Source organism: Hibiscus syriacus, unplaced genomic scaffold, assembly GCF_006381635.1.
Source record: "Hibiscus syriacus cultivar Baekdansim isolate YM2019G1 unplaced genomic scaffold, ASM638163v2 tig00110705_pilon, whole genome shotgun sequence".
NCBI classification, from domain to species: Eukaryota; Viridiplantae; Streptophyta; class Magnoliopsida; order Malvales; family Malvaceae; genus Hibiscus; species Hibiscus syriacus.
The window spans coordinates 880958-893276 of record NW_024062831.1 but is presented as its reverse complement, the minus strand read 5'-3'; the positions used below and the strand labels follow the sequence as shown (position 1 = coordinate 893276).

At 33.6% G+C, this 12319-nt stretch overlaps 1 protein-coding gene and 1 non-coding gene across 2 annotated transcripts; both read right to left on the bottom strand.

The window, feature by feature from the left end:
- Positions 1-1258: 1258 nt before the first annotated feature.
- Positions 1259-1332, bottom strand: TRNAV-AAC. The gene has a single exon. It is a non-coding gene; the product is annotated as a tRNA-Val (tRNA).
- Positions 1333-2009: 677 nt separating this feature from the next.
- LOC120138709 (prolyl 4-hydroxylase 1-like) lies at positions 2010-7099 on the bottom strand. Its single transcript, XM_039154124.1, has 9 exons — positions 7049-7099; positions 6501-6566; positions 5536-5610; positions 4984-5058; positions 4146-4220; positions 4018-4074; positions 3430-3516; positions 2721-2813; positions 2010-2225 (listed from the first exon to the last, which is right to left on the bottom strand). The coding sequence occupies exons 1-9, from the start codon at positions 7097-7099 to the stop codon at positions 2118-2120; spliced, it is 687 nt and encodes a 228-aa protein (XP_039010055.1). The 3' UTR covers positions 2010-2117.
- Between the last annotated feature and the right edge of the window lie 5220 nt (positions 7100-12319).

The window sequence follows — 12319 nt, the reverse complement described above, 5'->3', positions numbered from 1 at the left end:
ATTAAATTGGTCAAAATAATTTTTTATTATTTCTAAGAATAAATTTTATAGTTACATATAAGGAATAAATGTAAGAATTGTAATTAACTCAAAAGCATATTAAATTCAATTTATATAGTTAACCACGACCACGACCACGACCCCGACCACGACCCCGACCCGAGACGAGATGGCGGCGGCGGCGCGCGAGAGTCCCCCTTGTTCTCTATCACTCAACAAGGAAGTGAGAAAGCCAAGTCTTAAATACCATTCTCAATAGTGTTTCTAATACTATGTGGGATTGAGCATTACCAACACTTGTTTCCAATACAATGTGATTATTCAGGAAACAATTAACAATCATGCACCTTAAAACAACTAAATCAGCAACCAATTATATTAGTATTATACGATTAAATATGTCATAATTAAAAGTCAATCTACAATCAATCGCGATTATTGCAATTTTAAGCAAAACATTCAAAAATAATATCACTATTTAAGGCTCAATCCCACATAGTATTGGGAACAAGTGTTGGTAATGCTCAAATCTCATATAGTATTGGAAACACTATTGGGAATGGTATTTAAGGCTTGGCTTTCCCACTTCCTTGTTGAGTGATAGAGAACAAGGGAGACTCTCGCGCGCCGCCGCCGCCGTCCGTCTCGGGTCGGGTCGGGTCGTGGTCGTTGTAACACGTGTCTTCGACACGTCCGCGCGGATACTATCTTTTTAGAGAAAATTCTTAAGAAACAAAATCTTTTTTTTTAACTATCGCAACGAATTTGGAAAATCGCAACGACAACTGTAGACTTTCGCAACAACAACTGTAGACTATCGCAACGAATTTGGAAAATCGCAACGACATTGTAGACTATCGCAACGTGAAATGGAAAATCGCAACGTGATTTTCAACTATCGCAACGCGAAATGGAAAATTGCAACACGAAATGGAAAATCGCAACGCGATTTTCAACTATCGCAACGCGAAATGGAAAATCGCAACGCGATTTTCAACTATCGCAACGCGAAATGGAAAATCGCAACGCGATTTTCAACTATCGCAACGCAAAATGGAAAATCGCAACGCGATTTTCAACTATCGCAACGCAAATTTGCGATAGTGGAGATCGCAATGCGAATTAGAGATCGCATTGCGATTTTGTTGGTCATTTTCGCAAATCCAAAAACAGTTTGTCAAAATCGTATATTATCTGAAATTTTTGGTCACTGAAGTTATTTTCTCAAATAAATAATGCTAAACCAATAAAAAATAACTGGCGTCGCCCGGACTCGAACCGGAGACCTTCAGTGTGTTAGACTGACGTGATAACCAACTACACCACAACACCTACTGGTTACTTGGTTCCTTGGTTCCAGTAAGGTTTATAATTTCTTTTAAAAATGTAAAACAAAAAAATCACAATTTAGTGATACGCCTAGTTATAATTACATGATTCTTCTAGTTGAGCTTTTTATTGGACTTGCAAAAGAAATTCATTGTTGATGAGGTGAGTGGATTTGAAAAATAGATGACAGTACAAATAATGATTTGCTTACAATAGCATTTTTACTAGTAAATGATTCTCAAGATCTAAGCCCCTATGGTATGTTGACGAGTTATGCTAGTTTTGAATGCTGTGTCGCTGAGTTCACTAGTAAATATTGCTTCTGAATTGCATTCCAAGTAATTGTGGTTGAATTTTAGACTAAGAATTTGGTAAAAAAAAATAAAGAATGGAAGATCACAATGATTGAAAATGAGTTAGTAGAGATTAAATTATAAGAATATTAAAATGTTTATGATTAATATTTTTAAAATAAAATATAAAATTTTAGGAGTGAATTTATTATTAATTGTCACGTCCCCTATTTTTCAAAACGCCAAACTCAATCATGCAACTTTCTAGCTAAGTTGCTCCACTAACTCTTCATTTTGTTTTTAAGTATTCGTGTTCGACATCAGTATCCGAATTCTTAAGGATACAAGTATGAGGTATGATCCTCTAAATACATACAACTTAGAAACAATAAATGATTATACTACCGTAAAAACATACCAGTATCCGTTACTCATGTTCAATTCCAATGAACAATTTCTATGCATAGTGAAAGAAGGATTGATAGTGATTTAGAATTAGGATATAGGTTTCTGTCTCATCCATTTCGTTGCCGACCATTTCTCACCGGACAAAACCGCGCATCCTCCGTGTAGGCTGTCTGGATCGGACTGTCCGTCAAGTCCCTAACAGAAGCAAGCCACGTAAACAACAGAGATAACCAAAGCTAAGGTGTCCTATAAAATACCCTTTTTAGTATGAGATATGATGGCACAAGGCGAACAAATAGAGAATGCACTTCTGCAATGTCCAGAAACATTTACCAGATCACCAGAACCAAATATATTGTCTAATTTTCTCAGTCCAATCTTATAAGGGCTATGTTTCGTTATATGAAAACTAAAATCGGTTAGAATGTCTTTCATATTACGGTTCGATTATCTAACGTATATAACTCTCAAGATATCAAAAATTGAAACCACATAACTAGTTAAGCTGAGACAAAAAAACTTCAAGAGCTGAAATGTGAATTACTGATAGTCATTAAGAACCTCAAGCAGTGATTAGAAAATGGACAGGATCAGTTGGTTCAACCGGTTGAACCAAAAACAGGTAGGTCCAGCAGTACAGGCAGCCATGTAAGCAGGCAATTTAAATATATCGAAAAGAAGGAAACAAACCATGCTCCAGAAAAGTATTGCATCTCCTTTGATCGGTTTTATCGACAACCCTTTAACAATCTTCCCTCCACAGCTACAAACTCCCGTACCAGCCTGAGATTAGATAACACAGTTAAAAAGCCAACCCAATGGAAGGTATAACATCCTATGTTGCTTGGAATCATTACATTTAGAAAAAAATGTGTTTGATTCTCACGTGACATGGATATGGGATATGGATACAAGAAAAACCATAGAAAAATCTAACTATACCCATGTCGAACATACATATGTATTTGACACTCGAATCTGAGTCACATAGATAATGCCTGATGTTTGTCAAAGAAAGATTAACAAGGCAAAAACATTCAATGAATTTAAACTAGAGGATTCATGAGAAGATCGTACCCGAATATTGACCGACTGGAAATAAAATATATCAAAAACCAGCCTTGTTATGCAACGCAAAGTAGAGAGGTTATATATAAATGTTGAAACTTCAAGAAAGTAGCATAGTCCAACTCTTCATCTTTTAAGTATCCGTGTTTAAAACAAGTATGTTAAATGGATATTGGATATGAGTATGGGGATATAAACCTTCATGATCCCTCAAAGAAAAAGGAACTTGAAAGAAAAGAACATCCATTTTTTACACCCAAATTTGTGCAAGCGATTAACAGAAGTTCACATCAAATTCATGGCCATGTTATTTTAGGAAAGAAGGAATTACCTGAGGGAAATATGTTTCTCCTCCTTCAACATTATCACTAAGATACATGAGCATAGTTGCTATTCGTTGACCACGCTTCACATTAAACTACATTAGTGGCAAAGAAATGGATCAAGACTCCTCCATATCATAAGAATATATATAAATCCAATCCCGACCAATAAATAGACTACGTCTACAAATGTCATCAAGCCAAGTCAAGCTCAAGCTATAAGAAATTTGAATTCAAGTTTGACTTGAAATTAGAGGCTCGGTGTTGGACTTGAGCTCAATTTGAGATAAATGCTGAAATGCTTGAGTTAACTCGATTAAACTCATTTAACTTATTAAAATGAGCTCAATTCTCATAATCAAGTCCAAGTTTGATTATTTGTGCTTGAACTCAAGTAATTTCCACTAAGGAATAAAAATAAAAAGGCTCGATTAGACGCACAAGCAGCAAGTTAAGCATTAGTATATTTGAACTGAACCCCACAGTGATCGAACCAAATTCAAGCATTTTTCAAGCTGAACAAAAGAAACTCACAAGAACAAATGTCTCGTTATACCCCTACCTATGTCAATTTTGAAAAAAATCATATAACTTACAGGATCAGAAAAGTAATCACAATGGGGCTTGTAAAACTGATCCTTTTCATACATGTGCTGCATTGGATTGTTATTCAGCGTTCTTGCTTTTTCAGCAATATTTTTGCAAGAAAATTAAGTTAGACAACCCACCTTAAAACTTGGATATGCTCCCCATTTTCAGCTGGTATTTGAGAGAAGACTGAAATTCGCTTTTCAATTGCCTCGAGTTTAATAGAAACAAGAAAAAGGAGGAAAATACTTGATCACACTTTATTAAGCAATTGGAAAAGATAACTATAAACATCACTTTTAAATGTTAGGAAAGGAAACTTATCATGCAAATCGAAATTATAGTACTTTGACTCTTCATTTTTCTAGAAGTACTAATTTTAGAATCTATGTCCAACACATTCAGACATGGGTATTAGGATGCAGTGTGATCTTCCAAATGTTTGAGAAATATTTCTAAAAATGAGTATATACATACTCATATCTGCAAATCATCCAAATCCGAGTAAACATAAAATGTATCAACAAAATCTAAAACATCAATGATACAAATTTACAGAGAAGAGTAGTTGTATCTAACAACCATGTCCAAGGTATTCCGATAATAGGTATCAGAGTCCATGTCGGATACATATTGATATACAACACCCCATCCGAGTCCAGTAACAGAGATGATAATATGATATATACATTATCCTATCATTTATAGGCCAATTTGGCCCAATGCTTCTACTATTTTTCCTTAGCTATGACTTCCACATTACTTTTTATTTTTCTTGAAGTACTCATGTCTAACACATATGTAATGGGTACGTGAGTGTGATCTCCAAATGCATTAGAAAATATATAAAAGATTGAAGCTGCCCCCATCGATTACATATCCGTATCCGACAATCATCTCCAAATCCAAGCAAGTATATTCAGAAACATCAAGGATGCAAATTTATGTTGGAGAAGAATAATTAGAAATCTAACCTGTACCATTGGATATGTTTTCTCACTTGGCTTCAAGAACATACCAGAGCTTGTCCTTACCTTACTCGTAACTCCCTGAAAAACAAGGGCTTTGAAGTACGATCAATTCTTGCCTTGAAAGTTAAGTCATCAAAACTAAGAGCAGATCTAACAATTTACGTATATGTTTCTTGTTCGTGTATTTTCTCATATCACTATTGAGTACTAAAATCAATTCTTGCCTTGGTTGATATGCTCTCAATAGAAAATCTCTAATCACTGAATTCCAAGTGAACTTCAAAAATTGAATACTTTACACAAAAAATAGGCACATACATGTATTCCAAACTTATATGGGACTCTTTATTTTTTTTATTTTTTTGTAGGTATCTTCATCCAGCACTCATATCCAACAGTTTTTGCATAAGAGGATATGATCCTCAAATATCGAAAACTTAGAAGAAGAAAAATACCCACATCAAACATATGCTTGTTATTCAACACTCAAATTCGAGTTCAAGTAATATAATGGGACACTGCAAATTCAAGGAAAGAAAAAGAAGTCAGATATACCTGCCCTGTTTTTGCATCCACCACAGTAGAAACTTGAAGCCGGGGGAGGGCAACGGCTCTAAGGTAGTCACATTCCTGCAGTTATCATAACAGTATAATTTAAACTCTATTTGTGCGGAGTTAGCAAAATAATTCAAACCTATTGGGTTTCAATCTGATCCAACTCAACCCTATAAAGACTGTTATTTTATGTTATTAAAAAAAAGGAGTTTGAGACAGGCAGATTATCAATTAAAACTTTTAAATCTTGAGCTCAATTTTAGATCAAATCTGCCCTGTCTTGGAATATTTTGGTTAAGATTTTTAAAATTTTTATTGGATTTTATAATTATTTTATATATTTTGGTTAGGATTTTTTAAAATTTTATTAGATTTTAAAATATTTATTTGATTACTTTTTATATTTTAATTAGGATTTTTTTTTTGTAAAAATTAATATAATATAAAGTATCATGTAAGTTTCAGGGACAAGGGAGGAGTTGAAGAGTTTTTTCTTTTACTAAATAAAATTAAATTCCTATAGGAGACATAAAAGTGAAATTGACATAAAGATGAGCAAAAAACCTCGCTCCGTGCTATTTCGATCCCTTCCCTTAGTGAGCAGCTTACAAATATATTTTCTTCATTATTTAATTCCACCCAACTTATTACAAACTTGAATCTAAAAGCTTCCAAAAGCCCTAATCACATAGTTGTCTCATATCACCTAGTTATTGAGTGAATAAGAATTTACAATTGATGATTTCAAGTAAATCACCATTATTTCTCGATCATTGATAACTCGGACTCAGAGATCTGAGCGTCAAAGACAAGTATATGTCTGACATGAACATGATCAAATTTCTTTAAGTTTTCAATGTAATGAAGGATCCTTAAAAATTATATTTCCATACTCATATGTCAGGCATGAATATCGAACACAAAAAACTTCAAAAAATTATAAATAAATAAATAAAAACATGTACCTCGTAGCTAAGGAAATTATGAAGTACAATAATTCGAGGAGACCAGCTTATTATTTCAGGTTTGACCTACATAATCAGAAGAAGTCAAACTTCTTGTTTTCCATAGTAAAAAAAACGAAACGGTCTAAGAAGAATCATCTTCCATATCAATTTCAGACAAACAACATAAAACCATATAATAAACCAATCTCTTTATTCACTAAGTAAACATATTTAACTGAGCAACCTCAATCGGTTCGATTTTTATTTGAGTTCAGTAATCAACCAATCTGAAGCCGAGTTTAGAGCCTCAAATTTCAAAAGATGCTCAGGCCTGATCTTTTCATAGCTTCAATTTGACCTGCCTTAATTATACTCCTAGTTATGCTTGAGTTGTATGACCAAAAACAAAAAAAAACATGAACACAACACAAATATACGAAAATATCAAAATTTTCATAACACAGATTATTAGCATGTCAAAAGTTATATAAATAAAAAATACCCCAAACACGATTAATATCATATACGACAAGAATACATGAATTGTTTAGGCCTAAGAAACATACATATCCAAGACGCAAAATTTCTGCTTCTTTGTCACCACGCCAATGACTCATACCTGAAAATACAAAATACATTAATATAAAATTTGAAGCAAAATATAAATCTTGGCTAAACTTAGAAGATTCTTTATCAAAAGTTCAATTATGCTGAAAAAGAATTGATTACTTTATTGTTTGAGAAAAAATAAAAATTGATGTTGAAGATACTAATTTTTTTTACTCATTTTTATTTATTATTATTATTATTATTATAATTATTATTATAATAATAATTATTATTATTAAATAATAAATTACAAGCCCAATTACAAATGGATCCCGGAGCCCAATTCTGGCCCAACTAAGCTAGCCCAATGGAAACCCTAAACCAGATTAGGGTTTCCCTCTTCTCCCAGCCGCCTCAGCTTGCTACCGTTGGATCTGGCAAGATCCAACGGTCCAGAGATACCCAACAAGGAAACCCTAGGGTATCATAACCCTAGGGACACGTCCCAGCTGTCAGTGCCACGCCACGACGCCGCCGCCTCGCTGAAGAATCCAGAAGCTTTGCTGCTTCAACACCCGCCGCCCACGTCGCAAGCTCTAGGGGTGAGTCACCACATAGCTCGGTGACTCACCAGACTCCACTCATTTACCCGGTCCGATGGCCACACCGGTGATGGCTATGAAGCCATCACCCCATCTGCAAAGAAAAAAAAGAGAACAACAAGGCCAGAGAGACAAAAACCGAAAGCAAATATACCAAAAAAGAGACCAACTCACAATAACCAGCAACCAAAAACAAAAGAAAAGGGAGGAGAAAAGCTTACCGAGGAAGCTACGACCACCGGACCTCTTCAAACGTAACCAAAACCTTCGAAAACCGAAGGTATTTTTCTTAGATTTGCTCCGATCGGGAGCCGTTTAGAAGAAAAAACAATCGGAACCGTTATTAGGACGGTCCGATCTATATTTTAGTATAAAAAAAAAATTTGGCCACCGAAGGCGGTGGCCGGCGGTGGAAGAACGCCGGCGGACAGCTGCCGGCCGGCTAGCTTCTCTCTGTTTTAGAGAGAAGCGAGAGAAAATTCTCTCTCTCAGAGAAGAGAGAGAGAGGAAAAAAACGAGAAATGAAGCTGGCCCTTCGGGCCAGCCGGGTTTGGCTTTAAATAGCCCTTCCCGAACGACGTCGTTTCGGGGAGGGCTATTTGTGTAATTTTTTAATTGTTAAATCCCGTCCGCCATCCCTCAAATTTGTAAACTTTACATTTTAGTCACTAAATCAATTTATAATCCTTTTAATTCGGTTCTTTAATTTTAATTTTATTTTATTTTAGTCCTTTATATTAAAATAATATCTTTAGGGTAAATAACAGATTTAATCCCTTAATTTTAATAATTAATATTTTAATCCCGAGTTTATATTTTTAATTTATTTTAATCTGATATTCGAATTTTAGATAAGTTTTATTTTAGTCACTAAATTAATAAATAAGAAAATAGCATGTTTAATCCCTATAATTTTGATTAATTATGAATTAGATATTTAATTTTAATTTTACTATAATCTAGTCACCAATTTTAAATATTTTCATATAGTTCTAATTATATTTTTATTGTTTTAATTTTATTTTTTATATATTTAAATATTATTATTGTGTATCATAAATATATATAATAAATAATTTGTTTTTTCAATAAATTATTTTAATATTTTTTTTTCAATATCGAAGAAAAGGGCAGTCTTAATACAACTGGATGTCCTATTCTGGTATTTTAAAATTAAATATTATAAAAAATTATTATTTAATTTTATTCAAATTAATATTTATTAATATCAAAGAAAAGAGCTGTCTTAAGGCAACTAGAAGTCCTTTTCCGATATTTTTAAATATTTTTTATATAATTTTGAAATAATAGGATTATAAATTAAATATATTTTGAATTTTTAAATAGAGACAATTTATAATTAAAAAGTACCAATTTTGGGCGTTGTAGGGGTGCTAATCCTTCCCTAAACGTAACCGACCACGAATCCCTTTTTATTATTAAAAAGAACAAATTTTTGGTTATAAACGCAGATCAGTTCATTTTTTAATTGATGTTTTCTTAAAACTCTTTTAAAAAATAATTTTTAGGTATTCGACTTACCTGACCCAAAAAGCCGATGGCGACTCCAAAATTATTTTCAAAAACCATTTATTCACATCAATTTTTCCGCCAAATAAATATTTCGTGCCCGGACGAAAACCGGTTACGACAGCTTGGCGACTCCGCTGGGGATTCGTTAAGCTTTTAAAATCAATTATAAATTGTCTCTATTAATTAGAAATTAAAAATTCATATATTTAATTTATAATTCTTTCTTTTCAAATTTTTTATATACTTATTATTTTTATAGTATTTATATTTATATTTCATTTTACTTGCAAGTATTTTATTTCATTATTTATTTTTCTGTCAAAGGTTTGAACATTTCTCCTCACACAACACTTGCATTGCATAAACATAATCTCTATAATTGAGATTTATCCCTTTTAAGTGGGAGTGAAAGCGACGTCTTCGTGAGAATTTATTCTCCGTGTCAGACCTAGCAAGTAACTTTCGGGGTTCATATGCTCTATGTCTTCGTGAGAATTTATTCTCCGTGTTAGTCATAGAGAAATGTATCCCCTCGAATTGAACTCGGTCCGTTTAAGTCTGTAATGGACTAGGATTGAGGGTTTGATAGCCCAAGGGGGCATTAACAAGGACAGTTCGAGTACCTTTACTCCTAGAACTGAAAACCTGCATATAATAAACCCTAGAAACTCTCCCGATCTGAAACCATGCCGAAATTTTGTTAGTAGGTATACACAAAGGAGAAATAAGCTCTAGCTTTTAATTTATTTTATTTCCTTTTCCTGAATAAATGCATGCGAACTAGAAATCGTGCGGTTAAGTTAAATTTTCCAAACAAATCATGGAACTAGAAAACATGAGGTTAAGATTTATACATTGATAAATAGATTTTTTTAGTTGGTACTAACTATTCTATTTTTTTTTCATGCATATTACATTGCTCTAATATGTTCATATTGATTTCTTTTGTTTGCATTACATGATCATGGCTTAACCAAAAGGTATTGGCTTGAAAGACTGTTCACCATATTGGAAAGAAATCGTAAATGGACAAAAAGTTTTATGATCAAACAAAATATGATACGACCAAGGAAAGACATCCTGAAGAAACTACGAGGATCGAGGGAAGTTCTGCACACAGAGAACCGGTTATATTAATACCAAAAGTAATCCATAAAGATTCTGCCAGATTGATACCAAAAGCAGTCTATGGTAAGAGTATCAGTCGGGACATTCAGAGTAGTGGAGATTTTTATGAAGCTCAAGCATGTTATTTGAAGGACTTGAACGACCAAAACGAGAAATTGAGCACAGAAATGAAAACCATGCATGAATATTTTCAGAAGATCAGTCAAACCTTTCAAAATACTGGCCTAGGAAGTACCCAGAAAAATGGATAACAGGGGTCACCAAGCTGAAAAAGAACTGCAACATATATGAAGATCTTGTTCAAGAACTTCTTGGACAGAAAAGATCTCTTACAAGAGAAAATGAGCAACTCCGAGAAGTGACACAGAAAATGAAAGAGAATGTCATGGAAGAGGTTGCAGTCCAGACAAGCAATATGTCCCTTAAGTTGATAGACTAATTTGGCTTTGGAGAAGTTAGGAATGAAATATATCCCTATATGTAAAGTTTTGTTTGATGTACCGAAACTTTTGCTTTCAATGAAATCTGTTCTAAGATGATCACTCTTGAGTAACACCTTTTCATACATGCATTTGTATTTTGCATTTGTACATTTTTACGTTTGTATTTACATTTACATTTTTAAATTTACATCATGCATTAAAATATATTTAATTAAATAATAATGTTTATTTATTTTCAATATCAAAGAAAAGGGCAGTATTAATATAACTGGATGTCCTATTCTGGTATTTTAAATAATTTACATTTACATTTTTACATTTGCATATTTACATTTGGCATCTTTGCATTTGTATTGCACAATTTGTATTCTTATTATTACATTCACATATTTACATTTGCATTTGACATCTTTGCATTTTTTATGTCATAATACATTAAAACATTCATTCATTAAAATAAGGATTTCAAACGAAGTGATCTTGGTTTTTCCTTGAAGCAAGAACGCTCAGCACGACACAAGAAAAATGTCTAAAGAAACTGAAGATAGGCTAGCCAAATTTGAGATAAAGCAGAAAGAAATACAAGAGGAATTGAGGAGCAAGTTGGCACAAATCGAAGCTAATTCTCAGATCGATCTACTGAACAATATGAAAGAAATGATTGATAAGCATTTGACTGCTGGAAAGAGTCTTGTTGAAAACCCCACAAATTCTTTGGGTGTTACACCTGTTCATATTCCTGAGTTCACCTCTGTACCCCAGGAAATTCAATCACCGATTTACTTCGTTGTTAAGAACTCACCATATCAAGCTGGAGCATCGTTCCCCACTGATTGTCCTACTACTTCTGAGTTGAAGCCTGATGAATTTTGTATTAGTAATAAGGTCCTTGACCTAAACAAATCAGTTGAGAAGGAAAAATTCACTCAACAACTGAAAAATATAGAAGAGGTGATAAAATCTATAGAGACAGCTGAGTCATTTTATGGGTTTGATGCCAAAGAACTAAGTTTGGTCCCTGGCCTGGTTATTCTACCAAAGTTCAAGGTTCCAGATTTTGAGAAGTATAATGGGACCACATGCCCTTCATATCATATCACTATGTATTGTCGTCGTATGGCTGGCTATGTAGAGAATAAAAAGTTGTTGATCCACTGTTTCCAAGACAGTTTATCTGGGTCTGCATCCAGATGGTATAATCAGCTAAAACGTACTCAAATACGTTCTTGGAGGGATTTAGCTCAAGTTTTTTTGGGTCAGAACAACACATGAGTGATATGGCCCCTGATCGAACAATGTTGCAAAGCATGAATATGAAGTGCAATGAAAGCTTTCGACAATATTCACAACGATGGAAATACGTTGCTTCTCAAGTACATCCACCATTGACTGAAAAAGAGTTCACTAATTTGTTCATCAGCACATTAAAATTTCCTTATGTTAATCACATGATAGGGGTTGTCCCTAATAATTTCTCTGACATCATCATAAGTGGAGAAATCATCGAAATGGCTATCAAGAATGGCAAGATAAGAGGCTCTGACAATACTAAAGTCAAGAAAGAAGCTGGGGTTAATACAAT

What these genes read in the sequence shown, in the direction of transcription:
- LOC120138709 (XM_039154124.1), bottom strand. Translation starts at nt 7,099, where the DNA reads ATGAGTCATTGGCGTGGTGACAAAGAAGCAGAAATTTTGCGTCTTGGA. An exon ending in TGGATGCAAAAACAGGGCAG is followed by an intron (nt 5,059 to 5,535) that starts GTATATCTGACT and finishes CTTGTTTTTCAG; the next exon opens with GGAGTTACGAGTAAGGTAAG. An exon ending in AAACATATCCAATGGTACAG is followed by an intron (nt 4,221 to 4,983) that starts GTTAGATTTCTA and finishes ATTAAACTCGAG; the next exon opens with GCAATTGAAAAGCGAATTTC.